Raw genomic sequence first — 26,845 nt, forward strand, 5'->3', positions numbered from 1 at the left:
TCCTTTTTGTCTAATGCCATTTCGTCCAACATTTTGTTTAACAGCCATTTGGTCCAATCATCAGTTCGTCTAATCACCATTTCGTCTCATTACCAGTTGGGCTAATATCCATTTAATTTTCATTCATTTTGCACAATTAACACTTAGTCAAATTAGACCAAATGGTATATGGACTTAATGGCTATTGGACCAACTGGTTTATTAGACGAAATGGTGAGTGGACGAAATGGCAATAAGACCATGTGGATATTGGATGAACCGAAGACAGACTAAATGATAGTAGACGAGTTGGCAATTGGATGAATTGGCATTAGACAAATTGGAAATAAACCAATCTGAAGACTACATCACATTTACTTCTAAATTTAATCGTTTACATTAGTTCAAGGCCCTGTACTGTTTCCGTTATAGTATATATTCCATGCTTTCTCATTGTTAAAATTTCTTTCTCTGCCAGAATATTGAATTTGTTCGTTATTGTTAATCTACAGATGCTCATAGCTGGAGGTATTACTGGGTTCATTTACACTATAAACATTCCTTGTATTATGCTTTGGGTGAAAACACATGTAGTAGTGCAATTAATTGAAATCATTGTAAAATGTGTTAGCATGAATGATGAAAAAATCTTCTCTCAAGTTAAGATTTTCCACTTCCTTGTCATGTGTACACCATGGAAGCATTTCATGAAGGAATTTATCATTAATTTTGCTGTTATAAGCTACTGACATCAGTGTGTCTCATTGGTCAAAAGCAACATTTTCAGTGAAAATTACTGATAGGACCATCATGAAACACTCCCTTGATTAAGTTTTCACCAAAGTTATCTTGTTTAGTATGTAATTATATTAACCTTGTACAAAAAAAAACATGTAATTGAATTGAACACAGTAAAATCTACTACTCATTTACCAATACTTCATACAGAAATTTTTGGTTAACATATTTATGTCTGACAAGTTTATTATTGTAACAGGAATTATTGAATTTGAATTTCATTTGTTCCACTTTTAATACAAATAACAAATATGTAACAAATATATTAGTAAACATAGTGTATCAAGATTAAAATGAACTATTTAGCATAAATAACATAACATTTAAGATAAGGTATACTACAGAATGTTATAAAAGCCTAGAACCTAAATAAAAAGCAGAGCTTCATCACAATGATGCAGTTATGAGATTCTCCAACCAGGAATACATATCTAGTTAATTTCATGTTTTTCATAAAATAAAATATCAATTCAAAGGGTAGTAAAAGTAAAATGACTAATTTGGACACCTTTAGTATACCTCAATTGTGAAAGGGCTTTATAACAGCTGTAAATAATGACTGGATGCGAGACTGATTGTTGAAACCATTGTTTAAATCAAGTACAGTGCAATGGGTAGGGGCAAGGGAACAACAACCACCCTGTATGTTTTTTCAGGTAGAGAAAAATGAGAGGAAGAAGAAAGAAGAGTATAAACAAATGTCTGGGTCATGTAATTCTGTCCATGCACCAATTAGTCACTAATGAATAAAATGATGTCACAATTTTGAAAAAGGTCATATTGCCCCCCCTCCCCTATCAAAATACCTTGAATCTTTCTTGACCTTAATATCCAATTTGATGTGTATATCATTGGTAAATATGTAAACAAGCATTAAGAAAATAATATGAAGCATTACTACATTATGCTTGTATTATGAAAGTTCAACAATGCTTTAAAACAATGGATTTGAATTTCATTCCTGTTAAATGCAGGAAAATGTAGTTGCAATGGTCAATAAATATCTGACAATTTTTTGTCTTTTGTAAATAGCTTTTGCTGTTTTTTTATTGTTACTCTTTTTATACCTAATACATGTATTGTGCGAATAATTTATATTTCATCATTACCTGTATCAGACATCTAAGCTGGTCATTTACAAAACCATATTGCCCTAGATTTTCTGAATATTGGGAAGGGATAGGTATATTACTTCTTTTTAACTCTTTCTATGTGTGTGTATTGACTTCGCATGCAGAGACGACACAAAATATAACTTTTATATATTCCCTGGTCTCACATCCGGGCTTCTGAGGATGCTGAGAAAGAGATAAGCGTGATATTGATCCACGCAGCACAAATCATGTCATAATGTCAATCAAGATTGACAAATGCTGGATACTGCGATATTTCAAATATGTCACAATGGTAAAACTTACAGGCATAGAGGGTAAAACATCAAAATATAAATATTGTATATTTTTATTTCAGTAATCATACCCACATTTTGTAGCCTCCAGCTTTTTTTATCCACAATCACCCCTCCACACTAATTTTCTCCCGTCTGTCACACCCCTCTCTTGACTATTTACCACCAAGTTACACTACACTTCTCTCAGTCAGTACCCTCATACCATCCTTTGTATTTACTAAAGGCTGATAGCCCTGAATATATTCCAGTTATCTGAGGCAATCTGAATGTATCTATTTTTCCTATGCGGAGCTAAGGATAGATATAAATTGCTGAGGTACGTCTCATTGCTTAAAGCATTTCTTAACATTTTGGTGAATTTCTTCAAAAGTGGGGATCCAGGAGGGGTGGGGAGGGGCGGGGAGGGGCATCTTGCCCCCCCCCCTCGATGCTTTGCATAATTTTTCCGAAATGCACAAAGAAAGTGCCACAAAATTTTATGACTTTTTCTTTCAAGTTTCGGTCAACTTTTGAGAACAAATTCGCAACAATGGGTATAAAATTGCGAAGCCATATGACTTTACGAGATATTGTTATACCGAAAATGGCTAATTTTTATACTTTGTGTACAAAGTCTATTGGAGGTTTAATTATTATAGGGTAATTATTTTTCATTCTAATTGGACTGCTTAATTAATTGAGTTTTGCTATTAAGTGATAATTTCCATTTGGAAAATAAAAATATCCCATACGAGCCATCCATTATATTGAGCCTTTGAATAGGATTTGCAGGGGCCATGTACAAAAACGTCAAAATTACCATCTGATTATAGTTTGCATGGTTGCCCCCCCCCCCCAATCTTTCAAAACTGTTCCGCAGCCCATTTCTAAACAATTGATAAGATGGTTATTCGCTTTGTATTATAGGCCTACAATCAATATACTCAAACAAGAGTCAACTCATGTAAAGTAGTCTTAAGTAAATAATGAAAAAAGGCACCTTTTTAGAAATTTGCATTCGGATTGGTATTAGCTAAACACAACAATGCCAGATAAGATGGTTGTGATTGAAGAACAGAGAGGAGGGGGGCGTGGCAGTTTTTGGTTTTGACTGGGCCTGGGTATCGATTATCGCTGATCATTTATCATATCGCGAGTGACAGCTTCCGGAGTCAAAGGTCGGGAACACGTCTGCAGAACCCGTGAAGAATCTTGATTGAAAACTCTATTAAGAAGACATTTCAGTACACTTTCTTGTTTTTCGTGGTGATACGATAACAGGGTATTGGAAAAACTCAAACGTTTTCAAAATACGGTAAATTTTAGGCACTTTTTGACGAATCGTCGGCAGCCGCTCACGCACCCTGCTGACTGCCAGAACGAGTGACACAGCTGTGCCGCACCCGTCCCGTATCCCTGCGTGGAGGCTGTGCGTGTGACTGTTAATGCTGAACTGAGCTGATCTTTCAAAGTTTCAACTCGGGCCGGGAGAATTTACCGGTGACCTGACGTGACCGTGTTGCCTGCAGCTGGCCTTCCTCCAACTTTTGTGACAGAGCAGATTCAAATCATCAACATAATGTCTGGTGCACCAAATGGCCTGTCTCCAGATTATGGAGATGTTGATATATCAAATGATATTTCATCTTATATTGGTAAGAATCTATTCTAGGCCTACCGTACGCCGGGAAATAAGGTCAATTCAACCCCCACAAAAAGTCAATTTGATTTACTAACTTGAATTTTTTGAAAACTAAAAAAAAAGAAAAAAGGGAGAGGGAAAAAAGAAAAATCACACAAGGCAAGTTAGCATAAGCATAGCCTTGAGGACTCCGTGATCATATTTTTAAAAATGATTTTGATTGATCAGGAAGCCTTGACCGCCCTCCCATGTACTAGGGCTATACAGAGCTACCAAGTCTCACGCATTATGCGTGAGACTAGCCTAGAGGCGTCTGGGGAGTGAAAGTTTAATACTCTACGTATATCACTCCCCTGCCTGGATTTGCTTTTTTTTTAATACATGCCTCTCCGTGGAGGCCAGGATTACCCATGTTGAACCTAGACTAGAGTCTAGACGTAAATCACCAATTTTATTTTTTGTTTTTCGCCCAAAGTTATGTACATTGGCAAGTTTTATGTTTACTCCCATTTTTTTTACTTTTTTTGTACTTTTCATTAAATAAAAAGTATTAAAATTGAAAGAAGTTAAGAGCAAGAGCGTTCACTTACCCCGTCTGTTTACGTCGCCATTTTTATTTCTTTTGTTATTGATACCTAGATACACACGCGGTAACACTCGTGCAGAGCTGCAACTTAGATTTAAAAAATACTTGCATTTGCCAATTAAAATCACGATTCATAAAATATTTGTTTCGGTTGATAAATATAAAGTAATTTCTATGATATTTATTGATTAAAACAAATATTTTGCGATTCCTGATATCTATCGGCAGATGCAAGTATTTTTTTAATCCAAGTTGGCAGCTCTACTGCCAATTTGGATATAACTTGGATATAAATTACTTTATATTTATCAACCGAAACGAATATTTTACGAATCGTGATATTAATTGGCAAATGCAAGTATTTTTTAAATCTAAGTTGTAGCTCTGCACGCGTGTTACCGCTTGTGTGTCTAACTTAGGTATCAATAACAAAAGAAATAAAAATGGCGACGTAAACAGACGGGGTAAGTGAATGCTCTTGCTCTTAACTTCTTCCAATTTTAATACTTTTTATTTAATGAAAAGTACAAAAAAAGGAAAAAAATGGGAGTAAACATAAAACTTGCCCATGTACATAAGTTTGGGCGAAAAACAAAAAATAAAATTGGTGATTTAGGTCTCTAGGTTCAACACGGGTAATCCTGGCCTCCACGGAGAGGCATGTAAAGCAAATCCAGGCGTTAGGGGAGTGATATACGTAGAGTATTAAACTTTCACTCCCCAGACGCCTCCAGGCTACGAGAGACTTGAGCATTTTGGACTCTTGTTCATCCCCTCAAATCTCTGTCTCATGTAACTATCACAGCCTATCCCCATATTAGGCCATATACATTGTACAAAATGTCTGTGATCTCACTCAGATTCACAGAAAATCTCACGCATAGCTGGTCTTTGAACTTGGCATCTCTGTATATACATTGTAAGAGACACATGTAAACAAAGATGGATTTCCCTAGAAAATCCATCTTTGAAGATGGAAATCACGTAAATGTTTGTGATTTTATTTATCTATACACCTTCATACTCCTAATGCGTATGAAGGTTAAAAAAAATTGTTAATAAAAAGGTAAAAAATTTGAGGTTTCTTAGACTGATCTTGTGTACTGTAGATCCCTTGATCCATTTGTACAGAACGCAAATACAAAAGGCTTGACCCTTGAACCGCTTATGTATGACGTACCTTCGATTAACGATGTTACATAATGCCGTTTTGAAGAACAATTTATAGATCTTGATAAAAATTGTTATTTAACAAATAATGAACTTTGAAACTTGATTAAAATAATTTATACATGTATATTATCACATATTAGATTTTATTTGTTAGTATTTGTCTGAATTTCCACCAATAATTATTGATTTGATGATTACAATACACACATTTTTTTCACTTGATTTTTCTTTCTTAGCAAATATAAAGACGTGTTAAAAGATGACTGTAGATTAAGCCAGGCGGCTTCTTGAGAGTAAAAATCATTTACTGACGTAGGCTAACTCTCAATGAAGCCAGGTATTCCTATCCATACACGTGCGTGTAGGCCGCCAAAACCTGAAACTTTTGCCCCCGAGATTTCTACTTTCCTTCTAAAAGATCTAGCCCTATATCATGTACATGGGATGCAACTTCATTTCCGATATTTCTGCGCCATGTTAAAACAAGAATTCATAAAAAATGAGAAAAATATCATGACAAGATGGAAGAGACTCGCCCAATGTTTACGCCGCCATCTTGTTTCCTGTTTTTCTTCGCCAACGTTATGCGACGCACAAATCTACTATTGAAGAGTCTCAGAAGGTGACTGTAAGGAAATATGACCCTGAATGCATTAAATTTGGATTCATCATGACTGGCAGTGATGCAATGTGTGTCAAATGTTGAAGGTATTCAGCATTTTTAATAAGTTTTTGTCCCGGTTGTACAATTTTGGGGGCCAGGTTCAAAGGCCGAGCTACTGAAGTTTACGCGCTAATAATGCTCAATAATCATTACGTATCCTTGAGTCGAGACAAGTCGTCGTATCGCTTTCTTAAAATTTTGGTACATGTAGGAAGGCCTCGAAAAAAAAATTGAGAGTCAAAGTGGTCCTCGAGTAAAAAAAGGTTGAGAAGCGCTGTTTTAGGAGATTTTTTTGCAATTTTTTTTCCATTCGACAGGTACAGTGTATAGCAGAAATGACAGAATGATGACAATGTTATGTACAATGAATATCTGCTTCGGTAGTATCCGCAATATGAATTTGTTTTTAAAAGAAAATGCTTGGTTTTTTGTGTGATACATGTACCATGTCATGGCGATGGAAAAATAATGTTTCTGTACTGGTATTAAATGACCTGATTGGAAATTGTGAATCATGGTAAAGAAGAAAATGTTTCATTTCAATATTGTATAGATAAAATATGTCTGTGGATCCTGCGGATTGAGTTAATAATGGATACGGATCCTTGCGGATGCTTACAGATTTTTATCTGTATTTCATCTACAGCTACCGTAAGTGGCCATGCGACTGTACATGTATGCGAGCACAGAAACCGCAAAACTTCAGATGACTTAAAAGATTGATTTGAATCAATGAACTACATGTATATGTAGAAAACAAGCCCACCTACTGCATAATTCTAATCTTATTTTTTTAATGCATTTTATTAGCAGAAGAAACTTGATTAGATACACTACATGTAGATTTAGGTCTACAGTCCAATAGAGATGTGAGAACTAATCAATGTCATTTGCATATTGATATGCATTAAACATCGTTTTCAGGAGGCCTTATTTGTCTCATTGAAATGGAGCAAATAAGGCCCCTTGATTTCCATTTTTTATTCATAGTAAAAATAGTTCAGTTGGCTTGAAACAATCACTGAACATTTACTAGTAACAATCACAATATTAGTATTGAATTATTTTTATAAAGGCCCCCATTTCAGGATCTTTGTTTATCAAACCTATCCAATATGAAAAAAGAACATTGTTGGATTGTGTTTTTAACTGTCACAGTAACTACATGTTCACACATGGCCTCAATTACCCCACTCTTTCCTACATTTATGTATGTTTTAACTTTTGATCCAGTTGGACAGTGGTTAAACTTATAAAAAAAAAATGTGTTTTACAGTTTTACAGCAATTAAGTCACGTTTTAGTATCCCAGTATAACATTTTGACACATAGGGGGGGGGGGGTAATTTTCACAACTTACTGCATACCTGTAAATGTGCATCATTGGATCGAGCTTTAAAATTTCAATGAATGGAAACTTCCATAGCTCTTTTGAGTATTTTGATGGCTAAATTCCCCCCCCCCCCCCCCAGCCTCTTATAATATTTTTCTTCTGATGTTCTTGGTCAGAATTTGCCTTTAAAGACCTTATCGGCAGCCAGATAAAATATGTTTTATTGGAAAGTTGTCAGAATTACTAAAATTGCTAATCATCCGAGGTTGGTGTTTAACACTTCAAAATGTGATTCATGATAATGGCTTCATTTCGCTTCTCAACGACTTGAATTGTATGATGTCATCATTTGGTAAGAGTTGAGATTATGTAGGCAAACTTTATTGTTTTCCCAAAATATTGACATTTTAAGGAAAATATGCACAGAAAAACAACATTTAGAGTATTTTCTGCCTATATCGATGAAACTCAAGCTCTAGAACTTATTTTGGGACCAAGTTTTATATGCTGCTTTTATTTGGCACAGCTTTTCACACATAATGTATATAATTGTAGATCTGCATTGAGTTCATAGGTACCAGACATCGCAGTTGCGGCGAAATAAAATGTATTCTCACTCATGTGGAATTAGCATTGTTTATACTATGTGGTTCAGACAAGTTGGTCCTTACTCAAACAATAAAAAACAAAAGAAATATTGAGTGAGGGACATCATTGACTGTCTTATTTGCATGTCAAGTGTGTTTTGCATAGCACTATTTTGTGTAAAATAAGGGAAACTTTTAAAAGTCATAACTCTCTTATTTTACATCTGATTTTGATGAAATTTTCAGCATTATGCTAATTTGATTTTTCTTTATTTATTCATACCATGTTTTCCTGGGGTGGACTTGACCTTTAAACATACATATAATTACTTATTTTATGATTTCTTGTTTTCTGTTATTTGGCTTAGATTTGTACCAGGTGAAATGTACAATCTGAAATTCTGGATGCATTATGTAACTTGGAAAGCTGCATAATGTATGCAATTATTAAACCAAATTAAATATGGCCAAAAACTTTGTCAAGAGCTGTACATGTGTTTAATTATATCTTTTCATGCAAGAAATGCTTCCTTGAATATTTTCAATAAATGTTACTCACTAGAAAGAAACAATTGATATAATGAAGAAAATATACTCTTTTTTTTACCTGTTGAAGAATGGTGGCTGATAAGAAACACAATCATTGAAGCGTGTCTCTGAATTTCACTAGTTTGAAAGATCCCAAAGCATAATTATGTTTTGTAGTAATTTGTCAATTGTGATTTTCACTTCGGATTGGGTCTTTAAATAAAAGGGAAAGTTCACCCTGAAGAAAAATTTGGTGTAAAAATACCAGAAGAAATAACAAACATTATTGGTGGAGGTTTGAGGATAATCCATCAAAGGCATAGGTTATGTAATATAAAGGGCATGAATTTCAATATGGTTCATATATTTGACTTATTTTTTATTCAGGAGCAAGTGTGAAATGATTTGGAACGTCTGTTGATATACTGAAAGTACAATGACTAGAGACAGTGATTTTCTGTTTCAAAAAATGGTCTCTTCCATTTCTGGAAATCTGTAATTCCATTTCAACTTGATCTAAAAATGGAAATTCTGTTTTGTCACTGAAAATGTTCACAGCAAAACTCTGAATTCTGCTTTGCAAAAGTGAATTTCATGAATTTTTACATGAAAAGTATAAGAACCAAATGCAATTTCCATTTTATTTACCGGTAAAATGGAAAATCACAGTCCCCAAATAACAAACCATTTTAATTTTTAAGAAAATGGTATTTCATTAATTTTTTTTATGGCATGATACATAGGGAAGCTGCTATGAAGTTACAAATCGAGAATTTAAAATTCTAATTTTTTTAATCTTTGATTGATTTTCTTTGAATCTTCTTCAATATCTTGTTTTTCTGCTATTTTGTCTTGCTGCATAGCAGAGTGAGACTATAGGCACTGCTTTTCTTACGGCATCTTCAACATTGAAATCTTAACCAAGATTAAGTTCTTGAATGTCATCATAACTTAGAAAGTATATGGACCTAGTTCATTAAAACTGGACATAAGGGTAATTAAGTATTATTTGATATCCTACCCGAGTTTCAGGTCACATGACCAAAGTCAAAGGTCATTTAGGGTCAATGAACTTAGACCATGTTGGGGGAATCAATATTGGAAATTAAATCTTAACCAAGGTTAAGTTTTTGAAATGTCATCATAACTTAAAAAGTGTATGGACCATTGGATGTAGTTCATGAGTCTTAGACATAAAGGGTAATAGTGTAGCTCTGAAGATCCTGCCAGAGTTTCAGGTCACATGACTAAGGTCAAAGGTCACTTAGGGTCAAAGAACTTCAATAATGTTAGGGGTATTTGTGAAATTGTCATAACTTTAAAGTTTATGGATCTAGTTCATGAAACTTGGACATACCGTAAGAGTAACCATGTATCCCTGATCCTGTGTGAGTTTCAGGTCACATGACCAAGATCAAAGGTCATTTACATGTAGGGTTAATGAACTTTGGCCAAGTTGGGGGTATTGTTGAATTGGCACCATAACTTTGAAAGTTTATGGATCTAAAGTATGTAGTTCGTGAAACATAGACATAAGGGTTATCAAGTATGTTGACATGTCTTAGGTCACATGCTTAAGGTAAAAGATCATGTTGGGTCAATGGTCGGGGGGGGGGCACTTCCATTGAGGAGTGGATACCATGCGCGACCATGGGGTCTCAAAAGGCACCCTAAACATGTATTTTCCATATTCTGAAAATGCACCCCTAAACAAGTATTTGCATGTGAAACCCCACCCGTAACAACTATTGGAAACAAAACGATACTCTTGACAAGTATTCCCTGCATTGAACCCCTAAACAAGTACAGCGATATTTTAATTATGTCACGGACGTCGCTTTTACCTTTACATTACCTACATTATTGGGTTTTACAGCCCCACACCTAGCGCAAACACGAAGTGTTGACTGTTTGGGAAAAAAGTACATCCTTTATGAATTGAAACATTTTATTCTTTTTTTTCATACCCTCGCAAATTTGACCCTAAACATGTAGCTTTCTTAGCGAAAATAGATACCCTTTTTTCATTATTTTAGTGTTTTTGACACCCTTATTATTATGTTATGTAGTACTATGTAATGTGCCCGATTTTGAAACAAAATTTTTTTTTTTTTTTTGGCCGTGCATGGTATCCACTCGTCAATGTAAGTGCCCCCCCCCCCCCGGTCAATGGACATAGTATCTTATTATCATATGAATATTTTCTTTTGTGAATAATTAATTATTCAATAGCTGTTTTCGAAGTCCGCTTTGACACTGTATATTGAATCACGTAATGCAGGCGAGATGGCCAGAGGCATTCCACTTGTAACAATAAACTTATCCTCAGAGTGAACTTCCCCTTTAAAGAATTAAAGGGGCTATTCCACGGTTACTCACGTTACATTTGGAGACACCTTGACTCATACTTGGAGCTGTAACTCCATTATTATTGATAGGAACTAAACATCTCCTTATCACAACAAAGTACACAGTCTGACTATCCTTCGTATAAAAACAAAACTTGGGAAATTCTATTAAGCTCCTGGCAAATATTTGGAATGTGTCGGTTACTCACGTTACATGATTTGGACATGCATAAAATGAAAAGTCAACATAAGTGAAAAGTCTCCTCATACAAGGCTTTTATGAAAGTTGATTATATCCATTTCGAAGAAGTATATTAGGGAGACAAACTTTGTATATAATTAAAAAAATAAAGAACACATGGTTTTTACTTGGGGTGCAGATAATATGGTTACTCACGTTACGGTTACTCACGTTACATTTTGTCCATGTATGGTCAACAACACACATATCATTAAAAATTCAATAATGTGTGTAAAATTCATTGCTAGGAACATCTAAAAGAGATTTTATACCAAAAATTGGAACAATTGGAGCTTTATTAGGGAGTAGGAGGGAAAAGTATGATTTCGCTTACTAATTATGCATAAATTAGCATAATCGCTTAATACCAATTTGCATGAAATAAATTACTGTATAGTATTGTAGATAATGTCCAAGACAACCTGCACGCAAATTTTCGGCGTGATTGTGCGGCCAATGGCCGAGATCTCAAGGGGGGCCTGGGAGCCCCCCCCCTCCCCCCACCCCCGGGCCATATCAACTCCCAAAATACCCCGGCCTAGATAGGGTTACAGGTAAGGGCATTCAATGTGTTGTTCAAACACTCTTTAAAGTTAGGTTAATCAAAACCAAGTCTTACTAATGCACTCTCGCATTGTGAATACTTCTACTAATATTCATTTTTTGTGTGTGATTGTATGACCACTGATATTTGGATGAACAAAGAGTCACATCAAAGAGATGTACCCTCATTTTGCTTTTAATTAATAAAAAATAACTTCACAACTCACCATGAGACTTAAACTTGACATCCCACAGAAAATGTTACCGAACTGAATAAGTTTTACTGGTTACTCACATTACATGATGGTTACTCACGTTACAAAGTTACTCACGTTACAGTTTTTCTTCATCAATTTTATAAAAAAAATGTACTTTTTAATGATTTTGATAGTCATCACTGTGTCAAAGATTGTTTGAAGGAAGAAAATTTAAAATCCCACCAATTAACTGTGAAAAATTTTTCTCTCAGAAAACAAAGTCAGTTTTTTCGGTTACTCACGTTACATCACCTGAGCAGTTTGCAATATTTATTTTTGAATGAGTACTACAAATTTACATGAAAAGGGGTTGTGTATTTTAAATAATTTGACTCTTCTAAACTTCAGAAATATATAAAGTGGTATGTTGTTGCAACAACAAAATGGTAATAAAGCATATTTCATTTTTCACTATTTTTCTTGTATTTTGGTACACAATGGAAGACACAACTTTTGACCCTTTTTTTCCAAAGTATACATATGAAAATAAACTTTTTATTTCTTGTTCCTGAAACTATCATGTATGAAGGACTTAAAGTATTAAAAAATTCAAGAAAATATTGAATTTGAATTTTTAAGCTCATGTCCACCAACCTGTGGAATTGCCCAAAGGCTTATTCTACCTTAGCATCAAGTGAGTAGAGAGAGAGAGATAAGTTTCGAATCAAAGGTCTATGAAGCAGGACTTTATGTAAATGTTTGAGGCTTTGAGCCAATTCGTTTTGTTTGTTTGCAAGATTTTTTCCCAAAAAATATTTTGAAAACAACTTTCCAATACTGTACACGTAATTATTGTATTTAAAGCATGTATCCAATGTACATGTAGTTCGACTCAAATTATTTCAATTCAACAACAGATTTTTTGTATGAAAGTAAAGTCATATTGATTTGGTTATCAAACTGCATTTGATAATTTGATAAAATATGTAATTGTACAGGTCTACAGAAGAAATACATGTAGATTACAGTATGCATCAATAGCACCTCTCTATCACAGAATGCATTACCATTTTAAAAAAATACAAAGCTTAAAGAAATGTCAAGCAGGATGCCTTGATTTTGTAAATGTTCAACACCCCTGCTTACATGTACCTGTTTTTAAATTTCAAATTAATTATTTTGGATAACTTTAATTTCAGCAACAAATATATTGATTCAGGTACATGTACATTATGCAATTACTCAAACTGTTAACTCCAGTATTTCATGTATTCAGGATACTTCATGTTCATCTTTTCACCTGCTATTCACATTCAGACAGAGTCAGTATCCAGTGGATTATTGGCAATATTATGAGCTAAGATTAATGATGACATCATCCCTTGAAACCTTTTGACATTTTCATTTGAGATTCACTCTACCAGCCCCCTGGCTATTTGAAATGCTGCCATCTACAATTTTTGGCATGAGGCATGTTTATTTTTAGGATTCCAATATTATTACTTGATCTTTGGTCATTGATCATACCATGTAGATCTGCAGGTGATTTTGTGTACATTGGCATGTGAATGCCTAGATACATGTACTTAGACTACTGGTATTCTGAAAATTAATAGGGAATTATTAAAAAAAAATTATGGTATTACCACAGACATTGTTTAAAGATCAGTTGTATTGTTTTTGTGATTAAGGATTCCAGTGGATATGATACATTTGTGACAATATGTTTCTTTCATTGCAAAGGGAAGATTATGTTTTGGGGAATTTTCATGAAATCAAATTTTTCTTTATTGAAATATATTTGTAAAGAGTCATAGATTTTAAAGGTACATGTACATGTAGCATAGTAATGATACAGAGGGAAGTGGAATTGCATGTTTGTATCTCAACTTTTCTAGAGAGCTCTATCCTGTTTTTAATGATAGTTTTTATGAGCCCTGTGCACTAATATTTGATTGGATTTGATTAAGGAGATATCACCTCTTAGAGGTGATATCTCCTTGATTTGATGAAAAAAGGTGAACATCCAGTGATCTACATGTAGGCCATATGCACAACACAATAAATGCCCGCCACAGACTGAGATACTCTTGTTGAAACAAATTCATGTACACGTATAGTCATTTATATCAGAGGAGACTGTGTAAATATATACTTTGCACTCTATAAATAATGTTCTAGGGCTTCTTAGGGATATGCCACGTTTCACTTTGTTTACATTTACAGCCAGTGATCCAGTCTAATAGAATTTACTCTTAAGTCTCAGTATTCATGATCATTTACATCAATGTGTAGAATAAACCAGACATAGATTAAAAACTAATTCATTTTCATCAACCGATTATCCTTGCGATGTTGGACCTCGTTTGCATTGCATTATTTCTAATATCTCCAGCCTGCAGTCTATTAATTTTACCTTGAATTTGATTGTGGGTTCTGGTTCGTCTGTATCTCAGGGCAGAGCATTTGTTCAAATATATGCTTTTGTTGAGACCAAGTCGAGCAAAGCAGGATGTTGGTCACATGACTCGAATCTGTCGTTTCTGTACTGCCTTCATGGGGACAATACCACTGAAAGAAGCAACAGTCTACCAGTGTCCTTGAACTATTTTGATGATAATGGACCTTAAAGCATGACAGCTATTTTCACGTCCTTCTTGAACTGATACATAACTACATGTATCATACATGTATATGAGGGTGTGAGTGTTGTGTACTGTGCATATGCTGGTACATGTCGCTGAAATATCGGCTGATTATTTGCATGATTGCTCACAGGTGTTGTTCTAGCTCGTCACATCTCATGACCAAGGCTCAATAGAATCTATTATCATTTGCTACGTCATTGGACTAAATATTGACTGTATTGATGTACTAGTTATCGCCACCACTACCAGCATCATGCATTCCGCAGTATGTGAATCGTTTGGCGTTGAGCCTATGCTACCTATGGCTTCTCTCCTGAAGCACTCTGTCCAAGATGGATCCTCCGCCAAAAGCAAGCTGTGATATAGCCGTCCAAACAACCACACCGAGTTTTAATTCCCGCTCCCCAATCTTGGACCACAGACTTTACAACTTTGACGACGGTGACTCTGAGTGGAGCTTCCTTGACATGGAGCCTACTCAACCAACTGATCAAAACAGAACTGCAAGACCAAAGGCAACCAGGAAGCCAGAGGATGGGTCAAGACAGATTGCTTCATCTCCTGAGGAAGATGGATACTGTTCACAGGAAGAAGGTAATGAGTTGGAGACGGACAATCAAAGTTACAAGTCACCACTCAAGGATGCCCCAAGTTATTCAACTTATCTAGCCTTAGTTCCAGACCTAGATGGTGCAGATTCTGGACCAGAGTCATCCACGCATGATGAAGACCTGACATCATCTGCCACAAGCACAAGCACTACTGCAACAACTCCTGCCATAACAGGTTTTTAGTCTATTTCAAGATGACCAAATATTCATTACATCATTCACTTCATTTATAGGCTTTTATTATATCGATCTGATTTAAAAAAATTTAAACTCAAGATTTATAAAAGGAATACAGGCTTAAAAAATATGAAAATAAACTTTTTGGAGATTACTACAATACTAGCTGTAAAATGGGATGAAAGGTTAAAATCACAATACACTTAATAAGTTCTGACATGCAAACGTAAATACCATATCCACAACATATGTTGATATGTATTGGTGCTCTTGACCTAGAATAAAATCAATATTTTTATGAGCATCAGGCACCTTTGATCTAGAATTTATAGACAAATTATGTATAAACAATACATATTATAAGTGCAAAGGCGAAATGAAACTGCCATGCTTTGTTCAGCATGCTTCTAGTCATACATGTGCATACCATGATGGAGGATATATTGATATTTTTTATTCCAGTTGCATACACTTTTTTCATGAGTTAATATTCTTTGATCGTACTATGGCGGCGGCGGCGTCAACATCAAATCTTAACCTAAGGTTAAGTTTTTTAAATGACTTCATAACTTAAAGAGTATATGGACCTAGTTCATGAAACTTGGCCATGAGGTTAATCAAGTATTACTGAAGATCCTATTAGAGTTTCATGTCACATGACCAAGGTCAAAGGTCATTTAGGGTCAATGAACTTAGACCATGTTGGGGGAATCGACATCAAAATCTTAACCTAAGGTTAAGTTTTTGAAATGTCATCATAACTTAGAAAATATATGGACCTAGTTCATTAAACTTGGACATAAGATTAATCAAGTATCACCAAACATCCTGCATGAGTTTCACGTCACATGACCAAGGTCAAAGGTCATTTAGGGTCAAGAACTTTGGCCGATTTGGGGGTATTTGTTGAATTACCATCATAACTTTGGAAGTATGTTGGTCTAGTTCATAAAACTTGGACATAAGAGTAATCAAGTATCACTTAACATCCTGTGCGCATTTTAGGTCACATGACCAAGGTCAAAGGTCAATGAACTTTGGCCATAATGGGGGTATCTGTTGAATTACTATCATAACTTTGCAAGTTTATTGATCTGACTTTTGAAACTTGGACATAAGAGTAATTTAGTATCACTGAATATCCTGTGCAAGTTTCAGGTCACATGATCAAGGTCAAAGGTCATGGGAGGTCAATGAATTTGGGCCACATTGGGGGTATTTGTTGAATTACCATCCTATCTGTGTATTGGTCTAGTTCATAAAACGTGGAAATAAGAGTAACCAAGTATCACTGAACATCTTGTGCAAGTTATAGTAGTTTTCAAAGTCAGCACTGCTGCTATGTTGAATCGCGTGATGCAGGTGAGACGGCCAGATCAGGCATTCCACTTGTGTAATAATCCTACTGCTGCTGTGACTGCTTCCACTTTTCAAAACGAAACCTCCTGGTATTTACCCTGAAAGTTTCTGGAATTGTAAAAATGGGCTCCCAATCAAAAAATGATTGGGATCATAGGCATGGAGGGTCGACCTGGCCCTCATGAGCCCCTATGGGTGTATATTGCTAATTAATTGCCATAAATTCACATCACAAGCAATTTTTATGCTTTAAGGCAGCTTTAGCCACAACATGAAAAGAGTACTTTTTTAACAGTGTTTGAAAAATGGGTGACATCGCATGGATGGATAGGAGCTATTTTAAGTTGTGAAATTGCACAAAATTGTGCCCTTTTAATAATATTTTGTTCCCAATAGAATCACACCAAATTATTATGTCTACCTTCGTGTAGGTATCAATGTCAAAGTCATTATAGAATCAAAGTAGCTTGTATGGGAATTTTCTAAAAGTGCCCCTAGGCCTAGGGGCATTTTTTTCTTCAGGAAAATTATGCAAATGAAATTTATGGACTGTGATCAAACTCACTAGCAATTGTCCAGATTACATCAAAATAGTAGTTATGAAAATGTTGATATACTTATATCTGATTTTTGCCTGACAAAAAATATAATGAAAGTGGTAATTTTTAAGGAAATTGAGGGCACCTACATGTAATTTGGAATGTGTTATTAAATGCCCTATGGGGCTCGATTGATTAAAAGGCATAAGAAGTACCAAGCCTAAGAATATATTAAAATGGATTAAATTCATTATCCATAGAATTAAAGTGAATGTGAAGTATTATAAGCCCATGAACTATATTTGGAATGCAGCTGATTTGACCGCTGCACTTTACCAATGTAAAAATGAATCACTCTGTCATTCCCCTCTCATTTCAAAGTTCAGTTCATGTTCTTCTAAGAAATATGCTTGGGTATCACATAATGTAAAAATATTCTTCATTGTGATTTTCTCACTGCATACAGCATTATATACAAATTTAGAAACATAGTGTAAAAGTATGAAGAAAAAAAATAAAATTTTGAGTCGTGTGTTATAAATATGTGCTTTTGCCCTCTTTATAATGGCGACTGCTGAGTTTCAATTCATCACAACCGCATTGCATGTGAGTCAATACAAGCGAATGATTGCTCTAGTGTCAATACATCTGTATAGGCGAAAGTTAGTTTCAGTTCAGTCTACGGAGCCAAAGAAGCCAATCAGGGACCAACCTACATGTATGTGATCCTTGGCCCCAATTTGCCCCCCATTTTCTTTCTTTAAAAAAAAAAATTCTCCAGAAATGATAACTTCCGGAAAATTTCCTGGAACTACTCACTTCCCAGACTTATCCTGGAAAATAGCAAAACTTCTCAGAATTTCCTGGATTCTAGGAAGAGTGGAATCACTGACTGCTGCTGATGATAATGATAATACATGTAGTAATAGTTAAAATAATGATAATAATAATAACAACAATATATAGTAATAATTATAGTAACAACAGTCAACAATGATACTCACAACAGCAATAATAATTTAGTTAGTTTCAGTTTAGTCTACGGAGCCAAAGAAGCTAATCAATGACCGACCGACGTGATCCTTGTCCCCAATTTGCCCCCCCCCCTCCATTTTCTTTCTTTAAAAAAAAATCTCCAAGATCATTTGATATCCCGGAAATCTTCCCAGAAATGATAACTTCCAGAAAACTTCCTAGAATTACTCACTTCCCAGACTTATCCTGGAAAATAGAAAACTTCTCAGAATTTCCTGGATTCCAGGAAGATTGGAATCACTGACTGCTGCAGATGATAATGATAATAGTTATAATAATGATAACAATAAACAACAATTACAATAATATATAATAGTAATAGTAAGAACGTTTTTAAGAATTTGTTTTATTTGCCAAAAATTCCTTGTTTGTTTTCCCCTCTGATGAGTAAAAGAAAGAGAGGGAGATAGTAGGCGTTCAATAAATATCTCTGCAACATCAGCAATAATAATGATTATGATAATAATGTGTAATCAATGATGCTTGTTTTAATCATCCCATTCCCCAATACATGAAGATACAAATTAAATGAACAATTGAATTAGATTGACTTATTACATAATTGAATACAGTTGTGAAAAAGCAATTTTGTTTTAGAATTAATTAATACAAATTATTTCATAGAACTGTAAATTTACAGTTAAAATACTGTTGATAAAAGAAATGAAATATAATAAAGCAGTGTTTGATAGTTTAGCATAGTTGTGATGATATTGAAATATGATAGTAATGATAATGATTATGTGTCATCAATCATCTTTATCATACTTAAGTTTTGAAATACTTGTGAACTCTAAAAAATAAATTTGAAGTCATTTAAAGACTCAAATGTCAGAGTCATGAAAGAAGTTGTCAAAAACATCCTTCCTAATATCACAATTGCTTCTTAATTTGCATCACTATCAGTCATTGGTTCTGTGCCAAGGTCCAAGGTAAACTAAATTTAAGGTTAAATTTATTTGTCCTAAAGCTTGCTGGCCATCACCGTTATCGCTAATCTTACAGATTTTAAAAGATAAGGATTTAAAAATCACAGAATTTGATTGGATTGAAAATTTGCTTTTCTTGCTGACACAGTAAGTATGCATGTACATGTATGTACTAAATTATGTGTGCTCGTATGTCTCGTGCAATCTTAAAGCTGGCGCTATAATAGTGGAGTGCTTGGAGTGTTTTTTATCTCGGGGGGGGGGGGGGGCTAAAATTATTGTTTGATGGGGGTGTGCCTCACGAAACTCTGAAATGGAGGTTTAAGGAACTGAACTGAAATTTTGTCATTCGGAGTATCTAGAAAACTAAAAATTAGGTATGAAAGCAGGGGGGTCATCAAAGCGGCACATCCCTGTACCACCAATATATGTGAGTGCCCCCACTCTCCCCCAGTTTGTATCCAACAAACATAGTACCAGAAATGAGCACTACAATCTATCATTATCATCAAACATTACGCATATTATACTGTATGTATGTAGCTTCAATCTAAATAATAGTCGATTCAGAAAAAAAATACCTTGAGTTCAATTTTAGAAATTTGTTATTTGCCAGAAATTGTTTGTTTTCCCCTCTGATGAGTAAAAGAAAGAGAGAGAGGGAGATAGTAGGTGTTCAATGAATATCAATGGGAGATGACTCAAAACAATATGGTGAGGAATTGGTTTGGGAATTGATAATGAATGGATATGAAAGTAATGGTGTGTTCATACATTTACATGTACTGCGCTTGAATGCCGACAACAAGCAAAAAAATGTATCATTCTTATTGGCGTTTTAGAGAAACACAGGCTTGTATTAAAAAATTAGCAAAACTGTGAATGACATTTTACATTTTTGTTTTCTAATTAAAGGTTATATTTTTATGTGATTGTTTGTATTGTACGTACTGTATAGAGTATCTTCATGAGTTAAATTCTACTTATCTGAACATGATCGTTTTGTAAAGGCAAGGCCTGCGTAGCCTAATCCTTGAATGCACAAAGGCCAGGAAATGTGTTATACAGTGTGTATACAATAACACTATGTCATTTATGACTACAAACCATTGCAAGAAATACGTACAGCATACTACTTCTAGTTCAGAATATGATCTGCCTAATCTCATCTGTTTTTCCCACCATTTGGCCGAAGTGTTGAATGTACTTTGGACTTGGTATGCTGGATGTGTGTTGACGCTGATATTTTAGTGCATCAGAGGGAAAGTTGTTTTTCTGTTGAGATCTGAGCTCCTTTCTTTGACAGGACTTTTACATCATTGGATTATGGTTCTTTATTTGTTTTATAACGAATGATGCATTCCAAAGTTTGGCACAGAAATACATGTACCACAAAACCGCAATCATTGTTTTGAAATATTAATGGAAGCATGTCACATTTTTATACCAATAAAATGTGTAAGTATGTTTATATGGATGACCTGTATTTTATACATTTGTGTATTAAGTATTAATACTAATACCACATACAAATACGGCAAAGAAAGACTGTCTCAATTCCAAGTTGATGCTAACATTTTAGTTATTAACATATTTGTGATGTGATCTTTAGCTTTGTCAAATATTTTGCTTTTGTAAGTATTGTTCATCATCTGCAGTAAGCATGTAGCATATATCTCTCTCCTTTTAAATAATGTTGTTTAAATGTTAATTTGAATAAATAGAGAAAATTAAACTAGCATAATGCTGAAATTGTCATCAATATCAGTTGTAAAATGAGAAAGTTATGTTATTATAAAGTTTCGCTTGTTTTTCACAAAACAGCGATATGCACAAATCAGTGACAAGCAAATGAGACAGACAATGGTGTCCTTCACTCACTATTTCTTTTTCTTTTCTTTTTTTGTATTATTCAATATTTTATTTTTACACATTGTGTATTTGACTAGCTATAAGGACCAACATAACTGAACCATATAGTATTGAACAATGCTAATTCCACAGGTTCAGAAAGGAATTAATTGTTGCTTCAATTGAGAATGAGAAAATTCATGTTTCATATCATGAAATGCAACAGAAATTAAATAGTGAGTGGAAGACGCCATCAGTCTCCTCATTGCGCCCAGGATGTGCATGTACACTGTAACTGTTTTGTGAAATCAAGCAAAACTTTAAAATGTGATAACTTTTTTGTATTTTGCAACCTATTTTGTTGAAATTTTTATAGTTATGCTTGTTGGATTTTTCTCTTTTTATTCAATTCAACATTTTGTTGGGGTGGACTTGTCCTTTAACATTTGCTGAGAGTTAGAAAATACCGTAATGTACAACTGTTTGTATACATGATGTACATGCATTGTACTCTTTAAAAATGCTCAGCTAATCAGCTAATGAATGTACATTTTGGTGATTGAATGTTTGTCACGAGATCACTCTACATGGAGTCTGGGCAAGAGGTATTAAGGAAGAAAAGAAGTAAATTTAGTAAGAATAATTTGCTTTTCTTCATTGTACATTGTTATTCAAGCATGATACTAACCTTAGAAGAAGGCTTACTGCGTGATTTACCAGCACCTTCATGATGGCAAAAGAGGTCTACATATACATGTACATATACCGTATATCAATGATGAATCATAATGTGTATGAATTGAAAAACAATTGTGTGTGGATATCATAGGGCTGAGGGCTCCATACACTACAGTCGGTTGTATGGATTAGACATGACGTGTGATTATGTAATAAAATTTTATTGAGAGTACATGCATGATAATTGTGTACATTGATATAGCAGTATCTTGAAGATCGAATTTTGCTGGGAACCACATCTCTATGGGGGGGGGGGTTCAATACAAAACATATATACAATAATAAGTTACTATTGGTGTTGCTGTTACTAAAACAATTTGTTGCGTCTATAATGACCATCACAGGGAAACAAGAAAAACTGTCTTTCATTAAAAGTGGGTATTTACAGGTCCCTGTACTATGTTTAATTGGGGAATCCTTGTTATTTCTTGAAATGAAAATAGTGTTCATTTATCTTTTTCACCTTCAGCAGATTGGCATCATGCAACTTTTTTTTTCACTGACATACATGTAGAGGTGTACTTCATGACCATGTTCCTGTATATTGTAACAATTTTCCCTCAAAAATTAAATTTGTGATTTTGATTTTACACATAGATTTATAGAAGCTGTGATGAATATATTTTGAAATCATTTCATATACATGTACATTCTTCTTCCATTTGTTTTTCATCTGTGAATGCAAACATCTGAAACAATCATTTCATTTATCCTCTTTAACCATTATAGTTTCTGAAGATCAGTCAGGAGGAAGAGGTGACTCCACCCCTTTGTTTGAGCAGTCACCAGCAAGTACACCCAGTGAACTAGCCAGTCCTACAAATGAGAACCTCTCAATTGATGATGCTGAGAGGGAAAGACTTAAAACAGAACTAGCAGAGGTATTGTGCTCTTTCTTGTTTGATGTCAGTTTTTGATGCAAATCTAACCTCTCTTGAACGAAAAAAAAAAATAGAGAAGAAGTCAAGTGAATGTTTGAACAAAATCCAGTCAGAAAAAAATCACAGAGTTCTATCAGGTGGTTTAAGCCAAGAGTAGGCTCCACAAAGTGTTTGAAAAGTCAAGCTAGATTAACCTGGAGCCGTATTAAACCTATATAAGAATATTTACTTTAAATAGTCTGTAAAAGGTAGGCCTACATGTACACTGTATATGAATAAGCATTGCCTGACCAGGAATGGCCAGACAATTAGAAGAGGTAAAATGGGGCATACTTTGAAATAATAGTAAGATCAGGAATTCCCTGGCTTAGACTACATTTTTAAATCTCTTTCAAAGCGTGAATGACTTCAAACTCCCTGATGCAGGTGTCGTGGTGAATGCCATACTGTATTCTCCAGACTGCATTTTATTACAATAGAATGCCCTTGCCTTTGTGTATATTAATACATCATCGTGCATACATGTATGCTGTGGCATTGTCAATTTATCAATGGATATTGCAAAAATATATATGTTTGTAATACTGTAAGAATTCAGCATGTACGTGTGCAATACATGTAGTTGATGTATACATGAAACACTGGAGGAAAACGGGTGAATATATCAATCTATGAAGGGGCTTGTCGCGTCAGACTGAAGATCTTGCTGTGTAGAAGCTTCTCATCTCAAAAATTGATACTTCAAACTTGTAGTAATACCAGCAGAATCAATAGTTTTTGTCTCACCTGCGAAGCAGAGTGAGACTATAGGCGCCGCTTTTCCGACGGCGGCGGCGGCGGCGTCAACATCAAATCTTAACCTGAGGTTAAGTTTTTGAAATGACATCATAACTTAGAAAGTATGTGGTTCTAGTTCATGAAACTTGGCCATAAGGTTAATCAAGTATTACTGAACATCCTATTAAAGTTTCATGTCACATGACCAAGGTCAAAGGTCATTTAGGGTCGATGAACTTAGACCATGTTGGAGGAATCAACATCGAAATCTTAACCTGAGGTTAAGTTTTTGAAATGTCATCATAACTTAGAAAATATATGGACCTAGTTCATGAAACTTGGACATAAGGTTAATCAAGTATCACTGAACATCCTGCATGAGTTTCACATCACATGACCAAGGTCAAAGGTCATTTAGGGTCAATGAACTTTGGCCGAATTGGGGATATCTGTTGAATTCCCATCATAACTTTGAAAGTTTATGGATCTGATTCATGAAACTTGGACATAATAGTAATCAAGCATCACTGAATATTTTGTGCAAGTTTCAGGTCTCATGATTAAGGTCAAAGGTCATTTAGGGTCAATGAACTTTGGCTGAATCGGGGATATCTGTTGAATTACCATCATAACTTTGAAAGTTTATTAGTCTAGTTCATTAAACTTGGACATATGAGTAATCAAATATCACTGAACATCCTGTGCGCGTTTCAGGTCACATGACCGAGGTCAAAGGTCAATGAACTTTGGCCGAATTGGGTGTATCTGTTGAATTACCATCAAAACTTTGAAAGTTTATGGATCTGATTCATGAAACTTGTACATAAGAGTAATCAAGTATCACTGAACAGCCTGTGCGAGTTTCAGGTCACATGATCAAGGTCAAAGGTCATGTAAGGTCAATGAACTTTGGCCATGTTGGGGTTTTTTGTTGAATAACCATCATATCTCTGTAAGTTTATTGGTCTCGTTCATAAAAAGTGGACATAAGAGTAACCATGTATCACTGAACATCTTGTGCGAGTTAGAGTAGTATTCAAAGTCAGCACTGCTGCTATATTGAACCGCGTGATGCAGGTGAGACGGCCAGAGGCATTCCACTTGTTATATTTTTTGTAGAAGTAAAATTAGTAATAGTGTTAGAATAAAAATTTTGATTGCTGTCAATTCTTCTATGATCATCAGGTTGAATTGGATGTTGAAGCACTGAGACAGACACTAAGAGCCAAAGAGTTGAAAGCAAAGGAGATCAGAAGAAAATTAGGAATCACCCCTGTAGCCGTACTCAAGGGTGATGTCAAGGCTGGATGGTCAAATTTCAAACAATCTAGCGCGTAGGTATCCTCTAATCAAAATAACATCAAGTTCTCTTCACAATCTTGTGTATTGCACTTTAATATGAAAGAAGTGTTTAACATATTGTTATTGAACCCAAGTAAGTTCTGGTTTTAGCTGAAGTCTGATCATGATGAAAATAACATGTGCTGTACATCAAGATCAGTGCATGGGACGGGTCTGACTTTTCTGTTGTTTTTATCATGACATGTAAGGGTATGTTTTGCAGTTGAGCAATTTTTTTTCTTTATTTCTATGATATTCTCCCTAAATATGAATAAACTTATATGATTAATAATCTTCATTTTCTATATTTCTGAGAAATTACTTAAATGTTTTTCTGAAATACATGGTTAACCCATTCTCTCTTCAAAATTTATTAATAAATACACACCTCCAACCAAAACATGATAAATAGAACTTTATCAAGTGTTACTGGAGTACCCCTTTCATGTTTTTCCTGAACTTAATGAGTATGACTTTCATTTATTTGAAAGTCTTTCCTTGTGTTTGTACCTTGTTTTTAGTTGGGTTTACTAGTTTGTCATAACCCTAAATGTTTTCCCATTGTTTTATTTCTTTAATATTTCTTTATAACATACTTGTATTGTTTTGTGAATGGAGTATCAATGCACACATCTATTCCATTAAAAGAATGATTATATTAGGTTTGCACCCCAAAGTCATCAATTGCCACGGGGGACTTGATTTTTTGCTAGAATTCGTCAAAGCCCATATTTTCGGACAGCATCATGCATTTTGCATATCTTTGCTGGCAGCTTTTTTACCTACCGTTGGACAAGTAAATGGTTAATTATTAATATCAATGTTTTTTTTAAATAAAATTGCAATCATTTCTGATATGAAAAGTAAAAGCCCAAATTCCTTTCTATAACTAAAGAGCTATGAATATGTATCTGCTCTTTACATATATCTGTGTTAAGAGTGAATAACAGCATTATGTCATTAAAAGGACAAGTCCACCCCAACAAAAACTTGATTTGAATAAAAAGAGAAAAATTCAACAAGCGTAACACTGAAAATTTCATCAAAATCGGATGTAAAATACGAAAGTTATGACATTTTAAAGTTTTGCTTCATTTCACAAAACAGTGATATGCACATATCGGTCGGTATGCAAATGAGGGAACTGATGACATCACTATTTCTTTTGTATTTTATTATGAAATATGAAATATTTTGATTTTCTCATCATTGTCATATGAATTGAAGTTTCATTCCTCCCTGAACACGTGGAATTCCATTATTTTAACAATTTGTGCTTCAGGCAAGGAGGTCCTAATCGTCAAACTCGTAAAAATTGAAATAATGTATATTATTCAAACAATAAAAAACAAAAGATGTAGTGAGTGACATCATCGACTCTCCCATTTGGATGTAACTGGCTCGTTCATATACCTATTTTGTTTTAAAAAGCGAAACTTTGAAATGTCATAACTTTCGTATTTTACATCCGATTTTGATGAAATTTTCAGCATTGTGCTTATCTGATTTTTCTGTATTGACTCAAATCAACATTTTTCTGAGCTGGACTTGACCTTTAATAAATTCTATAAATATCAATGTGCATTGATTGATCTTTTCTATCAAACTTTGCTCACTTTGCTATATTATGATCCTCATTCCTGACTGTCATTAGTTTATCTTTTCTGTGTGTATTGATGATGGCTATGTATTTAAACTTGTGCTAACCGTGACCTTTGTCCTCTAGCTTTGTGAATACATCCAACAAGATATCGGAGTGGAATGAATCCATCACATCATCAGAGGCGTATGTACAGCAAGCTAATCATTTAAATGCTATCTTCCCATAATTCCTCTCTAGTTGCTTGTTGGTTCTTCTTCCGTCTCCTTTCCCTTGCATCATCATAGACCCCATTCATATCATGTGGCTGATGAATCTTGATTTTATCCAGACCAATCCAATATGATTATT

The 26,845-nt window shown here is 34.6% G+C and overlaps 1 protein-coding gene across 8 annotated transcripts in view; it reads left to right on the forward strand.

The window, feature by feature from the left end:
• The first annotated feature begins 3,304 nt into the window (after window positions 1-3,304).
• LOC121427392 (tumor protein D52-like) overlaps window positions 3,305-26,845 on the forward strand; it is a 33,907-nt gene continuing 10,366 nt past the window's right edge. The window contains exons 1-4 of one of the 8 annotated variants that reach the window (XM_041623822.1): window positions 3,305-3,822; window positions 22,625-22,776; window positions 24,739-24,887; window positions 26,621-26,680. In XM_041623822.1, the coding sequence (XP_041479756.1) occupies window positions 3,747-3,822; window positions 22,625-22,776; window positions 24,739-24,887; window positions 26,621-26,680 (437 nt within the window). In that variant the 5' untranslated portion in view covers window positions 3,305-3,746. Of the gene's footprint in view, window positions 3,823-14,296; window positions 15,443-22,624; window positions 22,777-24,738; window positions 24,888-26,620; window positions 26,681-26,845 lie in introns of those variants that run through there. The other 7 variants (XM_041623763.1, XM_041623815.1, XM_041623780.1 and 4 more) reach the window with 7 other exon arrangements.

This window comes from Lytechinus variegatus, chromosome 1, assembly GCF_018143015.1.
Source record: "Lytechinus variegatus isolate NC3 chromosome 1, Lvar_3.0, whole genome shotgun sequence".
In the NCBI taxonomy this organism is placed as follows: Eukaryota; Metazoa; Echinodermata; class Echinoidea; order Temnopleuroida; family Toxopneustidae; genus Lytechinus; species Lytechinus variegatus.